Here is a 22,621-nt window from a genome sequence, read left to right on the forward strand (position 1 = left end):
TTATTGTATATTTTGTTTTGTGGGCTGATGTTATGCATACTAAGATTGCACTGAAGAAAATAAAAGATCTCTTTTCTGTAAACAGCACTCCAAGAAAAAAAAGCTCATTAAGTGCAGCAAATTTTGTGTGATTTTTATAGTTCAGGTCATATTGAAAAGAAATAGCTTATCTTGGAACATTGTGTATTCATTTAGTAGTTATTAAAGGAAAAGGAGGCTTGTGTACAGTTTGAACATTTTCTCTGTGTTTAGCAAAAATACCACTGTTTTGTAGATCTGGGACTTTTTTTATAGTGTATAGTTTTATAAGTTATTTATATTTTGTTGCAGAAAGGGATCTAGTAAAACCTAAATACGACCTGGATAGGACAGATCCACTAGAAAACAATTATACTCCAGTCTCTTCGGTACCTAATATTTCATCTGGTCACTACCCTGTACCTACTTTGAGCAGCACTATTACAGTAATTGCTCCTACTCATCATGGTAATAACACTACTGAAAGTTGGTCTGAATTTCATGAAGACCAAGTGGACCATAACTCATATGTAAGACCACCAATGCCAAAGAAACGGTGTAGAGACTATGATGGTAAGTCTTTTACTGTTTCCTGAAGTACTGAATTAGTATTTCCAGTTGACTAAATTCCACAAGTTTAGGTTGCACAGTTATTCATAGAAAGCCCAGTTAATGGTGGTAAGTTAGTCTTGGGCACTTCTTGAATTTCTCAGTATTATTTAAACCTTCATTAGTCACTACTGACTATTGTATATCCATCTAAAGATAGTGCTTATTTACACATAAGTCTTAATATATTTTTGGAGTTTACCAAACAGGAGTAGTATGTACTGAGTTGTTTATCTGGGAATCTGCTACTGAAACATTCGTGACAAAACTCATTCTTTAGAAATCAGTGGTTATTGGCATGTAATTAGAACCTAGAAATGTGAATATCACCTGTAAGAATTTTATAGATGAAGACTGTCAAAGTTTTACTGTAAAAGTTTTATAAATTGTACTGAAGTTATAGTTGCAATATTCTCAAAGTTTTAAGTGAGATTTATTTATTTATTTTTAAAGGTTTTATTTATTTATTTGACAGAGAGAGACACAGCGAGAGAGGGAACACAAGCAGGGGGAGTGGGGGAGGGAGAAGCAGGCTTCCTGCTGAGCAGGGAGCCCGATGCGGAGCTCGATCCCAGGACCCTGAGACCATGACCTAAGCCGAAGGCAGACGCTTAACGACTGAGCCTCCCAGGCGCCCCTTTTAAGTGAGATTTAAATAAAGGAAATGAAAAATAAATAAGGGAAATGCTTCTAATGACAGAAAATACGTAAAAGTTTTATATCCTCTTGCTAGCTAGGTATACTCATTTTAATTTGTGGATATACTTTTTTAATGTGTATGTTAGCTATATTTACTTTGTAAGTATTTTATGTTACTGGAAATTAGCTCTTGTGTTATGGTTAGTTATACTGGCCCAATATTAAAAATATTCTTTTTTTTTTTAAAGATTTTATTTATTTATTTGACAGAGAGAGAGACAGCAAGAGAGGGAACACAAGCAGGGAGAGTGGGAGAGGGAGAAGCAGGCTTCCCGCTGAGCAGGGAGCCCGATGCGGGGCTCGATCCCAGAACCCTGGGATCATGACCTGAGCCGAAAGCAGACGCTTAACGACTGAGCCACCCAGGCGCCCCAATATTCTTATTTTTAAATATCTTACCTTTGTTAACTTACAGAAAATTTATATATCTGACATTTTCCATGTATCTAATTATTCTTCCTTACAGAAAAGGGTTTCTGTATGAGAGGAGACATGTGCCCTTTTGACCATGGAAGTGACCCTGTAGTTGTAGAAGATGTGAATCTTCCTGGCATGCTGCCTTTCCCAGCACAGCCGCCAGTTGTTGAAGGACCACCTCCTCCTGGACTTCCCCCACCTCCGCCAATTCTTACACCTCCACCTGTGAATCTGAGACCCCCAGTGCCACCACCAGGCCCATTACCACCTAGCCTACCACCTGTCACAGGTAAGTAAATCTATTTGTTTGCCAGTACCTATTATCTGTCCATTCATAGCCTTTTTAAAAGTTAATAGTTTGATGCTTGCTTTTGTTAAAAATACCTAAAATAATCCTAAGGATGCCTGTTAGAAACCAAGGGCAAGATTCTCTTATTTAGAATATATCCCCACTTTGCAGGCTTTGCCAAACCTATGGTTTACTGTGGTGTGGAGTGGCCCTGACTTAGCACATCCCTGATGAATCCCAGTTCTCAGTAGTTCTTTATAGCTTAAGACAAACCTGTTTTGGAATACAGTAAAAGAATATTTTACCCTAAAAATCTAATATAGTTGTAAGAACTTGAGTTTATAGATATTATAATTTTGCTGATAAATGAGAATATCATGTTTGGATATACAATAACTTATTTTATTTGTTTGCTTTCAGATGATATTTCTTATTCTTTGGTTTTGACAGGACCACCACCTCCACTTCCTCCTTTGCAGCCATCTGGCATGGATGCTCCCCCAAACTCTGCAACCAGTTCTGTTCCTACTGTAGTAACAACTGGCATTCATCACCAGCCTCCACCTGCTCCACCCTCTCTTTTTACTGCAGGTGCAGTTTTGCCCCTCTTTATATTCATAATGTAGTGAGGCTTTAGAGCAGAGTTTAGATAAGGAATTTAAAAATGTCTAGAGAGTGACTAGCTCTATTAGGTTTATTTTTCTCACAAAAATCATATAGAATAAAATGTAGAAATGGTGAATGTATATTAAATGCAAGTCCTCAGGATTTTTAAAAGACTAAGTTATATTTTTTATTTAACTTATTTTTATAAAACTAAAATTTCTTTTTTATATATATAGCGTGTTAGCTCTGTATTAACAATGTTACATAATTTACTTTTTCTGTTATCAATATAAAAAATTACCAAGTGGCGTTTTATAATTGTTTTTTAATTACAGTTTTTGTATTACCAGATACATATGACACAGATGGCTACAATCCTGAAGCCCCAAGCATAACAAACACTTCCAGACCTATGTATAGACACAGAGTACATGCACAAAGGCCTAACTTGATAGGACTAACATCAGGGGATATGGATTTGCCACCCAGAGGTACTATTCATTAATCTTTTCTTCTTATTTTCATATCAAGAGTGGCAAACATTTATAAAGAATATGGTCCTACATTTATTGGGGTTGAGTAAGGGATGGTGATTAAGTTTATTCCTCCAATCCTTTGGTCTCTCTTAAAAGAAAAGGTAATGTGTGGTTCTCTATTTGTGTTACTGGTGACACTTTGTTCTGTCACTCAAGGGGAAAGGAATTTCCTGAAAGTACATATTTTCTTTTTTTTTTTTTAAAGGAGAATAAATCTTTTATTTTTTTAAGACTTTATTTATTTGAGAGAGTGAGTGAGCGAGAGAGCACGCGCGCACAAGCCAGAGGGAAAGGCAGAGGGAGAGGGAGAAGCAGATTCCCCACTGAGCAGGGAACCCCACTCGGAGCTCGATCCCAGGACCCTGGGGTAACCTGAGCTGAAGGCAGATGGTTAACCGACTGAGCCACCCAGGTGCCCCAAAAGTACATATTTTCTAAGGTAGCTTTTTTGGGGCTATTTTGTATCTTTTGCAGTCTTTTTTTTTTTTTTTAAAGATTTATTTATTTATGTTAGAGGGGAGGGGCAGAGAGGGAGAGAGCGAATATTAAGTAGGCTCCATGCCCAGCGCTGAGCCTGACGTGGGGCTTTATCCCACGACCCTGAGATCATGACCTGAGCCTAAATCAAGAGAAATGAAGTCAGATGCTTAACTGCCACTCAGGCGCCCCTGTCATTTGCAGTCTTAATTGGTTCATTTAAACTTGTTTTTTTTTAAGATTTTTTTTTTTTAAATTTATTTATTTGACAGAGAGAGACACAGGGAGAGAGGGAACACAAGCAGGGGTAGTGGGAGAGGGAGAAGCAGGCTTCTCCCTGAGCAGGGAGCCCCATGCGGGGCTCGATCCCAGGACCTTGGGATCATGACCTGAGCCGAAGGCAGACGCTTAACGACTGAGCCACCCAGGTGCCCCTAAACTCTTGAAAGTAATGCTTTAGGGGTGCCTGGGTGGCTCAAGTCAGTTAAGTGTCTGCCTTTGGTTAGGGTGGTGATCTTGGGGTCCTCGGATTGAGTAATGCTTTAATTCCTGAAGATCGTTTTTTGTAGATTGGATAATGAAATAAATTTGTACAAACTTTTATACTTGATATGTATTTTACATATAAGAATTTGATATTGGTTTGCTTATAATATTTTAATCAAAAGGAGTTATGTTTTAGGAAGTGATTCATTCGCTTTTAAAATTTTCTCAGAGGAGACAGACCTTTTGCTAAAATTTCTAAATGAGAGAAGATCAGAGTTTCGATGATAAAAGTCACCAGCTGGGGCAGCAAAACTGCTCTCCTGGAGGTGCAACGTGATATGAAGGTTTAGAGGAAGGGAGAGAGCTCACATTAATTTGAAAGAGGGAGCATTGGCTGCAAATACCAGGAAGTGAGGGGTTGTCATCCATAATGGAAAATATATGTAGGCCAATAAAATATATTTTTTTCCCTAACTACTTCAGCTAACTTTTATTTATTTATTTTTTTAAAGATTTTTTATTTATTTATTTGAGAGAGAATGAGAGAGAGAGCACATGAGAGGGGGCAGGGTCAGAGGGAGAAGCAGACTCCCTGCTGAGCAGGGAGCCCGATGTGGGACTCGATCCAGGGACTCCAGGATCATGACCTGAGCCGAAGGCAGTCGCTTAACCAACTGAGCCACCCAGGCGCCCTACTTCAGCTAACTTTTAAATCCCATTTTCTTTGTGGTCTTGCCTTGTTATCTTTTTTTTCTAGTGGAAAAAAAAAAATCATGCCTTATCAATCATGAATAAAAGTCCAGCTTGTTAAATACTGGTACCTAATGTGGTTTAGTAAACTTGTGATTACTTACACTTTGCCATTTTTTTATTTGTTCTTCGAAACTATCAAATTCTGCATCTGTTAACTTGATTGTTCAGAGGACTTTTTTTTATAGAGGTGTGGGGAACATTATAATTTATACCCTATTTAATTTATATCATCTTTGATTATACAGGAAAGTGTTTCGTGTGGCTGCCACCTTTCTCTCACATCTTTTAAATTCTCACTGAGGAATCCTAATAGCTATCATTAACAACAACAGAAGAAAAATATTTTTTAAGAGTTTTTTATAAGGGATGTAAGATTGTTTATAAATGAAAATTATAAGCCACTTAAGATTGTGGCTCTTCATCTCCCAAGTCTCTCCTGACTAGTTCAGAGAAAATCCCTTTCTTCTTTGAGTCACTACTTAGTACCTTTCTTTTCATCATACCCGTACTCTTTGCTTTTACTGGAACCTCCTACATGAAGTCATCTCTTTCTTACTTTGCTGCTTAGGTGTGGCAAAAATATATGCTACTGCAGATAAATATTCATTAGACTCATTCCAATGCCAGGCAAACTTTTTTGATGGTGATTAAGAAAAGGAAGAGGGATCATACTCCTTGCATATAAATCTTACTATGTAGAAGTTGCAGTTGTGGCAATTTCAGCTCCACACGTGTGTAGTTACAAGTTACGGGAAGTGGCCCTATTGAGAGAAAAATGTCTAGTATGTATGGTTAGAAATTTGAATGCCTTTTCCTATAGAATCATTGTATATAGTGATTATTTTAGTACTGTTCTTCATATACATCACATAGTATTTTTTGTGAATTGGTTTAGGAATATATTTTCCACTAATAACATTGTTTTTATGTACCACAGAACTGATGTAGCACCCCATTTAAATTGAGTAGTACCTATATTTCTGTTTCCTCATCTTTTTTCATTCTTCCTCCTGCCAAAATGTTTTCATCTTTTGCCTATTTGGTTTGAAATTTATTGTCCTGAATGGTGACAGATACATAATTAAAAGCTTTTAATACGGGCTCCCTGCTTGGCAGGGAGCCTGCTTCTCCCTCTGACCCTCCCCCCTCTCATGTGCTCTCTCTCTCTCATTCTCTCTGTCTCAAATAAATAAATAAAATCTTTAAAAGCTTTTAATATTATTTATTATATAATTAGTGTACATTTCTTATAGTCTGTAGATGATGGCCTTAATTTAAATTTGTCATAGACTGTTATGTGATAATTATATTGTTACGTTTCGTACTTTAAACTTGATGGGGAATCATCATCATTAAACATATGAAAAAATTTTAGGCCCATTGATACCTTAGAATTACTAATGCAAGTGACTGAGAGACTCAGAATTGTTCTTTCCAGATTTCTAAGGAGGTAAAGAGTTTGATAGATGTTCCTTGACTGGATATAGGTAGGAATAAGGGCTAAGTGGTTTTCCATTTGCTGTCAACAAAACCAGTGCTAAAAAATTTTAAGCATAAAAGCAATTTATTAAAAGGATATTGCAGGGTAAACTCAGTATATATAACTAATAGACACGTTTACTAATTGTATACCAAGAGGAACTTCTGTTTTTAACACTTCTTAAATAAATAACAATGAAAGAGAATCTGAGTGAGAGAATATAGATGAGTTGGAACAAACACATCACAATGACTGGGGGAAAAATATATCACTGCTTTTCTTAGTGAACCTTCAAATAAAGAACATATTAAAGTAAAAAAGGATATTTGATAGCTCAAAAATTCAAGAAAGCCAGTGAACCAGGCTTGGGATGCAGGAGTAAGGCCACAAATCCCGTTGCAGAACTGGTCTTGTGAAGATACCACTGGGCAAAGAAACTGCCAACTTACACTGTGAACATCACCAGTGTTAGATACTGGATGTTTCTACCTGATCTGCTGTGGAAACATAGGATGAGTTAGCTAAAGAAAGGGGGTAGATAAAGCACTTACACTCCATAATACTTTTGAGAAACTGAAAACTTTATGACTGGAACAGAGGGAGTGAGATATATGGAGGGAGGTAAGAGACCAGTTAAGGGCATTTGAAGAATTCTAGAAAAAGAGATGATAGTATGGTAGCTGGAGTAGGGTACTAACAGTGGGAAATGAAAGATTTAAATTTAGTAGAAAGAATTGACGACATTATTGGATTGCGGGACTTAGAATGGGTGAAATGGAGAGGATGAAATTAAAGACACCAGGTTTTTGCTCTGGATAATTGGGTAGCTGATAATATCATTCATTGAGAGGAAGAACAGATTTGGTAGGAAAATAAATTTAGTTTTGGAAGTGTTTAATTTGTTGTGTCCTGGGGCATTTGAAGAGAAATATCCAGTCGGAGATAGGATCTGGACATCAGGTCTGTAAGAGACAGATGGTTTAGAACATACAGATTTTTAATCATGAGCATGTAGAACAGTGGTTCTTAATCTTTTCTTCTGTGCCATTAGTAATTGGGGGAGGTACAGGGAGATGGAACGAGGCATACCCAAATCTGCAAGCGTGACTGACACAGGTTCTGAAAGCCCTTCTCGTGTTTCTGATATACTCTCCTTCCCTTTGAGAATCACTAAAAATGATGAATGAAGCCATGGTAATAGCTGTCTTAAGGTGATTGCGTAGAGTGAGATTGGAAAGTCCAAGTAAGTAGCTTGGAGAATGCCAGTATTTGAAACAGTGGGCAGAGAAGAGGGAGCTTACATAGGGCACTGAGAAAATGAAGTCAAAAAGGCACAGACAAAAGCAGGGAGTGAGAAGTCCTGAAAAATAAGAGAAGATAGGAGAGGACGGTGATCAACAGCATTTAATGATCAAGAGGTCAAGTAAGAAAAGGACTGGGATGTATTTATAAGCTTAAGCAACAAGTTTTAGGACATCAGCAAATTTAGGATGAGCACGTTACGTGCAGTAATGAGAGCAGCTGCCAGTTTTTGGAGGATTAGTGAATGGGTGGTAGGGAAGCAAGTTAGCAAGTGTAACATCTCTTTAGGAAATAGCTGTGAGGATGGGGAGAGGGGGAAGGCCGTAGCTGGAGGGGAAGTAGTTTTATGAGGTTTCGTTTAAAAACAGGGTAATTAGAGCTTGCTTAAATGTTGATGGGAAGTGCCAGTTTAGAGGAAGAGGTTGAAGATGAAGGAAAGCAGCAGAGCTCGGGGGCACTGATTTTACTAGTTCTTTATATAGGACGAGTTGCTGGAAGGAGAATCCAGAAAGTACAGTAGACTAAGTGAAAAGTAATGCAAGTTTGTACCAAGCTTGTCTCAGAAATGAGAGGAAATCTGTAAGATGAATTGAAGGGATGTGGCCATGGCACTCAGAAATCAAATAGTAGTTTCATTAATAGAAATGCTTAAGAAAGATTTGAAAAGTACATTTGATATGAAGATAATTTGTACTTTGTAGGTACTCTGAGTTTTGAGAAACCTGTAGGATTTTCAGAACTAGATGGCCAGAGAAAACCGACAAGTTAGAAATTGAGGACTGACTCTTAAGAGTTCATGTGCGGTAGAGAGATTGATGGAGGTCAGAGTTGTAGCCATATGAGAGAGGTTGTGCTGAAACACTTTAAGTTATTTTGGTTAGTTGTATGTTTAGAAATATTAAGAATAGGATATATGCAATCAATTTATCCATCTTTAAAAAGGACTTTAAAATTATATTTTTCTATGTGGATTAAGGTTTGCATGTTTTAAGCTTTAGTGTTGTTTAGGAATAACAGGTTAAATATACCTATGTTTGTCACATTCCAACTAAGTAAATGAAAAGTGTTGAAAGTAACATACACACACACACACACACACACATCTTTTGTACTGCATTTCAATCTTGAATACCTTTTTAAATCAAGTATGCTGGGGCACCTGGGTGGCTCAGTCGTTCAGCGTCTGCCTTCGGCTCAGGTCATGATCCCAGGGTCCTGGAATCGAGCCCTGTGTCAGGCTCCCTGCTCAGCAGAAGCCTGCTTCTCCCTCTCCCCTTGCTTGTGTTCCCTCTCTCACTGTCTCTCTCTCTCTCAAAGAAATAAATAAAATCTTAAAAAAAAAAAAAATCAAGTATACTTTGTGTTACTGTGTTGATATTTAAATAGGCAACTTACTTCAATCACAACTCTATCAATTCTTTTTTTTTTTTAAGTTACAAATTCTTAAAGGTCATTGGGTTAATGTTAAATTTTGAATAAATTTAAATTTGAATAAATGTTAAATTTAGATTGTGCATTTGATTTCAAAACTAGGGACTCAAAGCCTCAAGATGGTTTATTTGTACATTTATTTATGGGGAGGGTGATGGCAAATGGAAACAGTCGTGTGGATTTTACACACACCCCCCCCCCCCCGCCTCAAAAAGAAATGGCCTGCAGAAGTCATATTGTAATTTGACATGTAAGAATTACTGAGTCTTCTTTAGTTAGGTATGAAAAGAATTCAGAATAAGTTAAAATCCCTTAGATTATTATATTTGAATCTACATTTATTTCTATTTTTTCTAAAAATGTGTATTTGGACAAAAAGCCAGAACTTTGTTTTCAGTCTGTATTTAAGGAAGTAGCTGTGATAAACAGAGTATTAATCTGTGCTCTCTTTTCTTTTCAAATAGAAAAGCCTCCTAATAAAAGCAGTATGAGAATAGTAGTGGATTCAGAATCAAGGAAAAGAACCATTGGTTCCGGGGAGCCTGGAGCTCCTACAAAGAAGACCTGGTTTGATAAGTAAGCTGGCAGGGAAAATTGAGGAATTTTATTGTACAGTGATTTTTAGGATACTGGAATATTATTTGGCAGTGTAGTATTCTCTTTCAAAATGAGCTTTATATAATTCTGTTCTGTAAGCAGTCTCACACTATAGTGTACATTGATTTCTAAATATTTGTAAGTTAATTGGTACTTGGAAGGCATTTTCATACAGAAATGGTGTGGTAGTCAAGAACACAGTTTTTCCTCTTTTGGAAAGTTTACCTTTCCCCACCTCCAGAAAAAAACACTGCTTAACTTAGAGATGTCACTGAAAACTACCTATATAAAGGATAGTCATGAGCCCACTATTAGGGTTGGGTCAGGTTTGGGAGGAGGCTTTAGCATGTGGCCAAGTGCTATTAAGAGCTGGAAAGTGATCTCTTGGGGAGCAGGGGAGGCTGGATAGACATTAAAGTTGTCAGGGAAGGGCTTCAGAGAAAGAGGGAAGGAACAAGAATGTTGGGATGCATGTGATGATTCTCTTATAAATTTGCAAGTTAAAGGAGGGAAGGACCTGGATCACACTTTCAGAGCTTTAACATCATTTGATAATGGATAATATCCAGTTCTGGCTCTGCCTGTAATTCTGTGATGTAAGGCAAGCAGTGTAACCTCTCTGGGCCAGTTTTGTCCTTTTTTCAAGTGCCAGATGTATGGTTTACAGTTTTGACATTTTTTTTTTTTAAGTTGGAAAGTGGTTGAGACGGTTGTACCTTGTTTTTAATTAGTGTTTTAGAATAGGATACATTTCAGTAAGCTAGCTTTTGCAGAAGTGCAACAAAAACTGTATATGCAAATTTACTAAAAGAGCACTGGACCTTTCCTGCTTAAGTAGGCATGGATTTGAAGTGGAACATAATAAATGGTATAGAAGAACCCTTCTCAGCTTCTATGAAAGATATGTACAGTACTAATTTGGAAATTTCAGTTTTTGGAAGAAAATTTAAATTTTCTTTATCAACCAGTAATTTCAGTTTTGAAAAAACAATTGAACTTAAATTGTAAAACTTTATTAATTTGTGCTTGATAGGGGTTTATCTATTTGAAAATTGATAAATGTATTAATCAACTTGATTTTTGTTACAGGCCAAATTTTAATAGAACAAACAGCCCAGGCTTCCAGAAGAAGGTTCAGTTTGGAAATGAAAATACCAAACTTGAACTTAGAAAAGTTCCCCCAGAATTAAATAATATCAGCAAACTTAATGAACATTTTAGTCGATTTGGAACCTTGGTTAACTTACAGGTAAGAGCTATGAAGTCATTCTCTTGTCTTTGCTTAATTATTTAGGGAGGGAGTTTAATGTAGTAAGAAAAACACTTTTATAAAGGAAGATGGAAAATTTGGTGACATTCTAAATTTGGGAAATTGGAATGAGATGAAACTGTATTTTTGAAACAATATGCGATTTTGAGTGAGTTTTTTTGCTTTCAGAAGGCAGTTTTGATTATTATATGCTTCCTGCCTAATAGAAGTTATCATAAAATTATAGCAAACTTTAATCAGAGTAGGAAAATCTGATCTTTTTTATTTATTCTTTTTAAATATTTATTTATTAGAGAGAGAGAGTACAAATAGGGAGAGTGGCAGGGAGAGGGAGAAGCAGGCTGCAGCTGAGCAGAGAGCCTGACGTGGGCTCAATCCCAGGACCCTGGGATCATGACCTGAGCCAAAGGCAGATGCTGAACTGACTGAGCCACCCAGGTGCCCTGGAAAATCTAATGTTTAATAGTGTTCATTTCCTTAGGTTCTCTGAAGCATTACAGCAGAATGCTTGTCAGGTTGTTTTTGCTGCCTGTATAGTGGGAAGCACTTAACAGATACTTTTGGGGCCCAAACACCACGTGATCCTTAATTAGTTTAAATATTTAACTTTTTCCTCTATCACTTTTGAACATCCTTAAGGATTAAATATCAGTACATTTTGTTTATGACTTCACCTATCATTAGACCTTGGCTTGGGTATACGTAATTTGTGAGGTTATTTAGTGTTGAGTTTACATTATATGGTATGTCTAAATGTTGAAATAATGTTGGGCTTTTTTTCCAGTTTGTACGATGTTCTTTTAAACTAAAATAATTATTTCCCATAACCTGATAAAAATAAGTTGTAGAGAGTACAACTGAAGTCGATTATTTGGAAAATTTTGCTTTCTTGACATTTAAAAAATAATATAAAAAGAACATGAAAAAATGCATGCTTCTTTGGTGTGGGGCAATAGAAGTTTGTATAGAATTTAAAGGAAATGTTTCCCCTTCAGCTCTTTGTGTCCTTCTCATTCCTTTCCATATATCCCCATAATCCTCATAATCCTATTATTGTTAAAAATATATCATGTATTATTCTAGTTTTTTTTTTTATTTCTGTGTCTATCTACTTACCAGTTAGCACACACAAAATATATATATTTTGGGCCTGTGGTATACATATTACCCCATAGTTACCTAGTCTTAAATATCTCTGAATATCTTTTTATAGCAATTCAGTTTTATCTACCACATTTAGATGGAGACACAAAAAAGTTTTCAGAATATTCTTTTCGTCATACAATTTAACTGCCCTGGTAAAATTAATTTAGGAAAATTTTCAAAACTGAGGAGCAAAACATGGTATTTCACTGTTGTTTCAGGTTGCATTTTGTACAGTCCTTAGTTAACATATCTTTGGGAGTGAAAGTAAACTGGTAAATAATCTAGATATAAGAAAGGGTAAAGATAGAATATTACCTGGAGGGACCAGAATTTCATCTCTTGAGGAATTTTACTGGATGAAGCAGTGGATTCTTTTGGAATTCACTGTTCTTAATATTTTAAATCTTAGGTTGCTTATAATGGTGATCCTGAAGGTGCTCTTATCCAGTTTGCAACATATGAAGAAGCAAAGAAAGCTATATCAAGTACAGAAGCAGTACTAAACAATCGCTTTATTAAGGTTTATTGGCACAGAGAAGGAAGTACCCAGCAATTACAAACTACTTCTCCAAAGGTAAGAGAGAGATTTGTGTGAAATTCACTGCTTTTCTTAGAAAGCTCAGCATAGTGTTTAAGAGCAGCAGGAGTACTGCAGTCAGGTAGACTTGAGTTCAGATTCTGGCTCTAACTCTATTAACTGTAAAGACTGAAGGAACTTACTTAATGTCCCTAACCTGTTCTCTCATTTTATTGTGAAGTTAATTCCCTAGTTTAGACAGTTGTAGGATGTTAAGATGTAAAGCATATAGAAGAGTCCCTGGTAGATAGGAGATACTCAGTATGTGGTAGCTATACATATTCCAGAAACTCAGACTGTGTGTTCATCTTGGAAAATCTTCCCTTCCTCTCTCCCTCCCTCTTTACTCTTTCTCTTTTTCAGTCACTGAACCAGTCACTAAGTAATGTTAGATTAGTTGCTTGTAGGACGGTTTATAGCAGTTTGTTTCTCAATTGAATTTTCTCCTGTTCATTATTTACTTTATAAATAAGTTAATTTATGCAAAGAAAAACATCTGTATATGTGTATGAAGGAGTTTGGAAGACAGGTTTTGATTATAAGCTGCGCTTTTAAAACTGTCTACATGGGCAATTTAATAACAGATAACAGAGGTTACTTGACATGTTCATGAGCTAATCCTCTTTAACATTTTTTCTTGTTCTGAGGTAATGCAGCCCTTAGTCCAGCAGCCCATTTTACCTGTTGTGAAGCAGTCGGTCAAAGAGCGGTTGGGTCCAGTACCTTCAAATACTGTTGAACCAGCAGAAGCCCAGAGTGCCAGTTCAGACCTTCCTCAGGTAAATGAAAAGTCTTCTCCTTGTGTCTGTCCCATAACAGGTTCTCAGCAAATTAGTTTCCCTTGTGATTTGAATTATAGTTAATTGTATATATTTTATATGGAAATATCATAGTCTGTGAACTCCACCTGTAAATTTTCTTTCTGCCATTAGCATAAGATTTTCACATTCTACTTTTCCTATAGTATTTGAATTTTAAATTCTCTCTCTAGTTAATACTTGAGTTCCCTTTCACTTTGTGGAGGAGTTATTTTCAAGCAAAACTGCCTGATAACATGAAGTTCAGTACACTAAATCTTATTTTTCCCATCATCTTTTACTTAACTAGGTTTCTGTGCCAGAGAGAATGATACAGTACCCTGCACCAAAAGCTTTTAGGAAGGGAAGGCTTTTAAGCCATCAGGTTTTAGCATGCTTGATAATACTGTTTCAGGTTACTTATGCAGCTCTCAGAACTTTGCATCACTTATTCCTGACTTTCAGATTCTCTTCTCCACATGTCATTCCCTTCCCACTGCCTTCCACACTTGAGTGGCAGTTTCTTGTTTCTGCACTCTCAGTCTCTGAAACTTAGCTTTCTTTTGTCTCTAGATGTTTCAGCATTTGCTGTTTAAAGTACTGTTAGGATGTAGTTAGGATGCTGTTTTATTAAAATAGTCTTCCTAGATAATTCCTGAAGAGTAAGATAATGAGATTCTGTGAAAACATGCAGAGTGGAAATTGATAAATTCTTAGTTACTAAAAAAACCCCCAATTACAATAATAATTCCCCATCCTGTTATCTCAAATCATCACTAGAAACAGTGTATTTGGCTATAAAAATATACTTTAGGAAAGAATGGCTTTTATTTTTTAAGCTCAAGAAGCAGGCACATATTTTAATTACTCAAATCTGATATTTATAATGTTCACACTTTCTACTTGTCAACATAGGATTCTAAGAATTTATGATTCTGTATCACTGGAGGGGACTTTAGTAAATACCTGTTTCAAACCTTACTTTACATCATAATTGTTTATGATTGAGTAATACTGCCTACTGTTTGTTTTTCCACACACATTTTCTTTCTGTCTCTGTCTTTGAAAAAGGCCCAAGGATTAACATCTGTATACTTAATGAGTCAGTATATATTAGTAGAATCCGAATGTTCAAAATCCCAACAGACCTGTATGTTTGGGGAAACACTGAATATGTCCATTTTAATTTTTTTAGAATGTAACTAAGTTATCTGTGAAGGACAGGTTGGGTTTTGTATCAAAGCCATCTGTTTCAGCAACTGAAAAGGTAAGAAGAATAATAGCATGATGTGTTTGTCTTGGCTTCATACATGTTTTCAGGTGGCATCTTAATTTTTTAATTTTTTTCATAGTTCTAAACTCTTGCTCCTTAATAGTATCTGTATCTCTTATTCCTACCTTTTTGCTTTCCATTTGCTGAAAAAGAAAAATATTTGCCTATACTTTTTTTACTTTTTGCATCAGCATTTTAATATTTGCCTCTCACTGTATGTCCATGTGCTTCCTTCTTTTCATTTTCTCTTTTTATTTACTATGTTTTCTTTAGAGATACTGTGCATTTTAATTTGAAAACTCTGGCAGCCTAATGGAAAAGGCCACAAATTAGGAATTTTACCGGAGTTTGAGTTCTGGCTCTTCACTTACTAACCAGCATGATATTGGGCAGTGCTCTTAACCTTTCTGATTCTTTTTCCTCATTGGTGAAATGATGATTGTAAATTTGTGTTGCTCACAGGGTTTTGTGAGGATTAAATAAAATGATTCATTTAAAAGTATTTTCTAATTGGAAAGGATGATGTAAATGTAAATTTTTTATTTATTACTAACAGCTATTGTACATAGCCTGACAATTGTCATTTGTCATTTCTTTTTTTAAATGATGGGGTAAATACTGATTAAGACCATTCATGGACCTGTCCTACAGTTCTGTGTAGATGTATTATTTATTTTTTTCTATTTAGGTATGAGTGAATGCTCTGGTCTTTAGTCTTATTTGGGGTATATGGAATCACAGAACAGGATTAGATAATTTTTCTCATTTCTCTGTCCTCACTTTAAGAAGAAGGTAAGGCCCAAGTGGATGTACTAGGAAATATTGAGTCAGGACTGGAATGTGGGTCTCCTCTATTTTACATCCATGGCTCTTTCCATTATTAAGATTATGTAGGAAGTTGACTCCATATGTTACATAGAGCATTCCATGAGATGGCTAACCTCTCTCCACTGGTTCTTCTGTATATTCTTTTCCTTATTTACCATGTTAAACTACGGCAATTCTAAAAATTTGAATCCAAATCTTATTCTGTATTTCAGATTTTTATCTTGGGCACCTCAGCATTACTTCAGGCATAATGTGCTTAAAAAAGGAGGATTTCCCACATAAATTAACCTCTCCTCCTCACCCAACCTCTGGAAGTTATACCACCATTTTCCAAGTTGTTCAGTCATTCACTTGTGTTTGTCATCCACTTCTCTTTCTTCCACGACCTTCAGTTTCCAGGCCTCTAGATGTGGTGTCCTAGCTGTACGCCCCTCCTGTAGTTTATATATCACCATTGTAAAAAATCCCAGCCTTATTTTAATGTTAACTTCTTACAGAAACTTTCATTTCCCCAGCTAAATAACTGCTTGATTCATAGCTCATCATACCTCGGTTATTGGGGCCGCACATCTCCGTGTTAGTCCTTCGTTCTACCTTAGCAGGCCCTTTTCTACTCATTGTTCCTCACTCTTTCCTGCCTTTTTCTTTTTCTTTTTTTTGGTGGTGATTTTCCTGGAGTGCATTTTCCTCTAAGTGAATTCTAGTCATTCTTTTAAAGATTGAAAATCTCTTTACACTATTCTATAAAATCTTCAAATTTTTTCCATATAATGCCTCCCTTTTCCCCCCTGAATTTGTCTATGTATTAGTCTATGTTACTGAATTTAACAGTATCTAAATACTTACTTTGATTAGGTTTATCCTCTTTGATAATAAGTAACTAAGGAATAAAGAAAATAAAAAAGTCTGTTACACTTTGTGTAGTAATGACCAATTCTGGAGAGGCCTAAAAACTTTATGCTTAGCATCTGTTTATGTCAAGATTTAGAAATTGACATTACTAATTATAGCTTTTACAGAACCTTTCTGGTATGTTTGCTTCTGTTTTTGTTTTTTTAATGTGTTTTATATAGCTTTAGGATAAAGGGGATATAAATTTGGAATTGATAGTATACATTTACTCATATAGTTACCACTCACTGAAAAATCACTAATGGTAGTATTTTAATGAAAAAATACTGTAAATACTGTAAAGAATCTTTTAAGGAAAGCAGTTACTTGCAAGTGTGTAACTTCCAGTCATCTTCAGTGAACCTGTTTATAGAATAGCATTTTGTTTTTGCTTATTCTTGGTTGTTCCCGTTCGCCAAGTCTATAGGGGTTTTTGCTGAAGAATCCTTAGAGGTTAGTGATTCAGAGAAGTCTTAGGAAGGATAGAAGAATGTTTCCCATTATCAAATTGAAGGCTGGGAAATACTCAAAACTAGTATCTATACAGTATCTTCTGTCGTTATTAAAGCAAGTAAGTATAAAAATGTAAAAATTTTCCCCTTCCTCTCAACAACAGTGAGTAAACCCCTCAGTGATTCTTCTTTATTCTAAAAGTCGTTTTTGTGAGAGAGTTGAGAGAGGAAACTTAAAACCTAATTGATACTGCTAAATCTTAAGGCATTGTAGTAGCTATTAAATAGGTATTATTTGGAAAGAGTGATCAGTGAAATGATGTTGGAGTACCTCTCACGACAGAGCAATTTATCAAGAATAAAGGTGGCATCTGTACCATCTTGATTAGTCTACAGAAAGACTTAAGACTGCCCAAATTATCTCCCTAAGACCCTTCTTAAAGACTAAGAAGGTAAAATGATTAATCACTTGACTATTTAATGTTTGTATATCATTATTAGTTTCAGGTGTATTAGACTTGTGATACAGGATGTTATTGTTTCTTAGCAGCTTAGCAGTAGTTTCTCTCCCCACCCCCCTTTTTTTAAATCTAAAAATATATATCTTGGTCTCTTTGCAATATGATACGTTAACATACGTACTGTGCAACTTTTAAAAGGGAAAGTGTGTGGTATACTGAAGGAACATTGCAAATCATTTGTGAGACTTCAGCTGTTGATACAGCAGCTGACATTAGGTATGATCCTGAACAAATCTTACTCTCTCACTTTCCTTAACTATAAAATGCAGTCATCTAAGTAACCCTTTGATTTTTAAATTTGCATTTGTTGTGTAATTTTGCTACTTTAAATATAACAGGAATTTATGAGTTTCTTTTTTCATAACTGTTACTACTTTTGATTTTTTTTTTTAATACATTGATCTCTCTCAGGATTATTACCTGGATTATTTAGTCAGAATTATTACCAGGATTGTTTTTCTTACGGAGAGAGATGATTTCTATAAAATTACTTGTATGCTGAATTTTCTGGGAACCAAGTTCTTTTTTTAATAATTTTTACAAGATACTTTTTTCCCCCCTTCCATTCTTATCCATGAGAAAAATCTGTTTTTCTCTTTCTTTACAAGAACTAGTGGTAGTTATGGCTGGTAATATTTTACATAGGAAATAAGATAAAGAGGTGTTAATGGATTATAACTTCTGTCTTGTTAAGAAATTGACTTTGTCTTGGAAAGTGAGAGGTAGTAGTAATGTGATGTACATTTTAATAACAAAGCATATATGATACTTTTCAGCTCACCTTTTGAATTCAACGGACCTTTGACACCAAACCTGACAAATATATTACAATAAAGGAAAATTATAAGCAATAGCTCATGAATGTACACATAAAAATCCTAAGCTAAATAATTAACAAATTCTCAGTGATATGAAAAAAGATAATACGACCTGGCCAGGTAGAATTTATTCCAGAAATGCAAGATTGAGTTAACATTTGAAAATCAGCTTAATTCACCACATTAACAGACTAAGGGGGAGAAGGGTGGGAAGAACCTCCTATGATTATTTCAGTAGAAAAAGCATATGATAAAATTTATTACTTAGTCACAATAAACAATGCACAAAATAAGAATAGAAAGAAACTTCCTTAATTTGATAAAGTTTATCTTCATAAAACCTCTATAGCTAACATACTGAATAGTGAATGATTTCCCTCTTGAGATCAGGAGCGAGAAAGGATGTCCACTCTCATCACTTTTTTTAGTGTAGGGCCTAACCAGTATAGTAAGGCAAGAAAATAAACGGTGAAAAGGTGGCAAAAGAAGAAACAAAACTATATTTACTCACAGATGACATGATAGTATATGTGAAAAATCCAAAAGAATTCACCAGCCTTTAGAGTTAATAGGTGAATGCAATAAGATCAGTATGTAAAAATACAGCACATGCCGAAACCTGTTTGGAAAATAAGAGAAGGTGTGGTTGTTTGAAAGACCACCACCTATGCTTTGACTTTGTTCTTAGGAGTTGTAGCACCTTCTTTTCTGTTGGATTTGTCATTTCCTTCCACTGGTTTCATTCTTAACAGATTTTCTTCTCTTTTATCACAACTCCATCCTTGTCTTTTGAAAATACAGATATCCCTTGCTATTCATACTCTTACTATCTAAACTCTAGAACCAGATAGATTCAAATAGTGAGCAGCATTTGTGATTAATAGTTCATTGTTTCTAAGACATTTTATTTTCACCTTTCAACACCTCTGAAATTAGGCTACATCTTACTGGTGTTTGTGGTTATAATTGGCAACCTTTTTGTCTTTAGTGGGGGTACATTGTGATAATGTGTTTCGTAGTGATGTTTTGAGCTCAGTGAAATATGTTAGCTAATGTTCTGTTTGTATAGAAGGCAGTTCTTGGATAAAACAAGAAGTGGGATGCTTTTAGGAGTAAAGGAGTCTCCTCATTCTTGTCATACAGTTTTATTCACTTTGAATCAGCACTCCTTAGTCTGATATCAGATGTTAATAAGTACACTTTAAAAAGGAGTGTTCCCTTCTCAATGAAATTGAAGAAATGCCGAATTAAACAAATTATGGGTTTCTTTACTTCAGGCCTTCTCACAGCTCTTACGGTAAAATGCATTTTGAAACTAGAAAGTAGGTTTATGTTATTTCCAACTTACTTGAGTATAGAAATCTTTTTGGTCACAACTTTTCAACTTTTTATAGAGCTCTCATGAAGAAAACCGTTTATGAGACACTCACACTGTTTTTAGCACATTATCTTGTGTTTCTTTATAAAGTTACTCTGTTATACTTGTATGATCATGCAGTTTAGCATTGTGTGGTATGGTAAGGTAGCATAGAAGAAATTGTTTTCTGGTATTACAGAGAATGGTGACTGAAGTTAGACTGCAAAGTAAATCTGTGTTTACTCCATATTTTACTGAATGCAACCATTTCATTATTTGTTAGTGATATCTGAGTATTATTTTTTTGTTATTGAAGAAAATTATCAGTCAGATTTGATACACATCAAGTATTGTAAAGAACCTTTATTTTTAAACATCAGTTGCATTGTATGGAACCAGTATAATTAATGGTATTCTAGGTTTTTATTTTACTTGGAGGCTAAAATATTCTTGAATACTTAGAATAGTGATGAGTTGTCTAATCTTTGTGATGTTCCCTAACTTAACTTCATGATAGAACATTAGAAAATGGTGTCTGATTGATACTTCTCTGATAGACCCATATGTTTATATTTTAGTAGCTAAAAGTAGGGCTCTTTTTCTCATTGATGATCTTCTGTTTGTGTAGTTCTTTTAACCCCCTTTTTTGGTAGGGAACTCCCTTAACGCTTTGGAAAACTATGTTTTTTCCTCAGGAAAGTTACATTGTTCATACATATGGTTCCATGTTTAGTTTTTATAACATTCATAGATTTCCCTTAAGGGATCTCTAGACTCAATAAAGAACTGTTAACTAACCACACCATAGAACCTACAACTTTTGGCATTTGAAGAATAAAAAAGGTAGCCTATATACTTTTATTTTTTTGAATTGACCCTGTGTAGATTGTACACTTCAGTCTATCATCATTTCAGTTTAATTTAGTGCAAAACTATTCATTGAGTATTTACTACATGCCTTGGCACTTTCTAGGCACTGAAGATAGAGTGGTGAGCGAAGCCAAAAAAAAAAAAAAAAAAAAAAACCCTACCCTCATGGAATGAATTTTTCAGTTTGTAAGGACATTAGATGCCATCAACTTAAACATTCTCAGATGAACAAACTGAGGCCCAGAAAAGGTGCTTGAAGTTACCCAGGGTCTCATAATTAGTTGGTAACAAGGTTTAGGTAGTAGAAGAAGCACAAAGAGGAGAAATACATGGTTTTGTTGGCTTTACTGTGTAGACAAGGAGAGAGACATGTAAATTAATACATCATTAGGTCATTTTAATTAAATGTTTGAATAGCCGTAGGAATAAAATTTCATGGAAGGATCTGGGTAGAATAAATAAATGATTAGGGCTTTGTGGAGGTCTTGACTGTTCGGTGCTGAACCTGAGCTGGGTTTAAGGGAATAAGGTCACTTAAAACAGAGGGATCAGTGCAAGCAGAGGAATGGAGGAAGAAAGCAGTTTCTTAAGTTCTTAAGAAAGGTTAATTTCAGAACTATAAATTGCAAATGATCATGTTAAATTGAGGGGCAGTATCCAGTTTCCTCCTGTGTCATGCTCTTGTGTACAGTTTTTGCTTTAGGCACTAGGAATATTAAGTAAATGTTTTTAGCAACTAATAGTTTCTCAGTGATGTAGTAATGTCAGTGTTTTTTCTTTATTTCAAGTTTTTGTATGTTCTTTTTTTTCTATAGGTATATGCTGGTAATTTAGTTTTTTTATTTTATATTTTATGCCTCAGTCATACCCTTCCTTTCAAATCATTAAATGTGATTTAGTTATTACATGTATATAATACATTTATTTTAATGTACTGATTTTTGACAAAAGTGTTTTAAAATTGAGTTTTGTAGAAAAGACAGGTAATCACGAATGCTTGGTACATTTTTTAAGAAATTGAATTTGTATTGGTAGGTGTTGTCTACATCTACTGGCCTAACTAAAACAGTGTATAATCCAGCTGCTTTGAAGGCTGCACAGAAAACCTTACTTGTTTCCACCTCTGCACTTGACAATAATGAAGCACAGAAAAAAAAACAGGTAAATACAGATAATAGTGTACAAAATGTGCACGTAGGAAAGCTTTTCTGCATGTATGTGTTTTTTCAAGGCTTATCATAGAATAGAACTAAAAGAAGTGTATGTTGGGTCCACTGAATTTTTATTTTTCATAGTTTAGCAGTAAATACTAATTTTGGGGGGAATGAAAGCTTCTCTTGATTGATCTTTGAAACTTAAATACATATTTAACTTGTACAAAGCAAAACTTTACATTTAATTGTTGCCAAGCTGCTGTATCTACAACCATTTCTTTCCTCTGGAATATCTGTTTTATCAGTAAATATTCTAATGATATTTTTGGTCTCTTTCTCTAGGAGGCACTGAAACTTCAGCAAGATGTAAGGAAAAGGAAACAAGAAATTTTAGAAAAGCACATTGAAACACAGAAGGTAAAATATTAAAGTTAGATTTGGCAAAATATATTTATGGTGTTATAATTTTAAGTAAATTTAATTTCACACTATATAGCTAATCTTATGAAATATATTTTATGTAATTGTAAGGGTAAAACTGAAATATTTATCAGTGATAAAGTATATATCAGTTGATTAATGTATTGGGGATGAAGAGCATTAAATGGTGAAATGGGGATTGGAGTGGTTTAAAGGAACTGGGCGGTCAACTTGAAGTGAAAATAAGGAGTATTTATCCAGATATGTTGCTGCACAGTAGTTTGTCAACAGATAGTGAATTGGAACCTTTTTCTCAGTATTGAAATGCATACCTTTCTTTAATTGGCTAGGGATCCTCTAGTTTTGTGTTGTCCAGTATGGTAGCTAATAGCTTCATCCAACTCTTGAGTACTTGAAATGTGTCTAGTCCAGATTGATATGTGCTCTATGGATATAAAATGCATACCAGATTGCAAAGATGTAATACAAAGGAAAAAAGTAAAACATCTCAATAATTTTTGTTGAAGTACAGCATTTTGGATATATT

General features: G+C 35.1%; 1 protein-coding gene across 6 annotated transcripts in view; it reads left to right on the forward strand.

Annotated features, from left to right (window-relative positions):
• The window catches only part of RBM26 (RNA binding motif protein 26), a 77,427-nt gene that overhangs the window by 35,230 nt on the left and 19,576 nt on the right, over positions 1-22,621 (forward strand). Inside the window, exons 6-16 of one of the 6 annotated variants that reach the window (XM_021697953.2) lie at positions 331-591; positions 1,793-2,032; positions 2,483-2,623; positions 2,974-3,129; positions 9,568-9,679; positions 10,790-10,949; positions 12,526-12,690; positions 13,341-13,472; positions 14,686-14,757; positions 21,536-21,661; positions 21,997-22,071. In XM_021697953.2, the coding sequence (XP_021553628.1) occupies positions 331-591; positions 1,793-2,032; positions 2,483-2,623; positions 2,974-3,129; positions 9,568-9,679; positions 10,790-10,949; positions 12,526-12,690; positions 13,341-13,472; positions 14,686-14,757; positions 21,536-21,661; positions 21,997-22,071 (1,640 nt within the window). Of the gene's footprint in view, positions 1-330; positions 592-1,792; positions 2,033-2,452; positions 2,624-2,973; positions 3,130-9,567; positions 9,680-10,789; positions 10,950-12,525; positions 12,691-13,340; positions 13,473-14,685; positions 14,758-21,535; positions 21,662-21,996; positions 22,072-22,621 lie in introns of all 6 variants that reach the window. The other 5 variants (XM_044913535.1, XM_021697954.2, XM_044913536.1 and 2 more) reach the window with 5 other exon arrangements.

Source organism: Neomonachus schauinslandi, chromosome 3 (assembly GCF_002201575.2).
Source record: "Neomonachus schauinslandi chromosome 3, ASM220157v2, whole genome shotgun sequence".
NCBI lineage: Eukaryota > Metazoa > Chordata > Mammalia > Carnivora > Phocidae > Neomonachus > Neomonachus schauinslandi.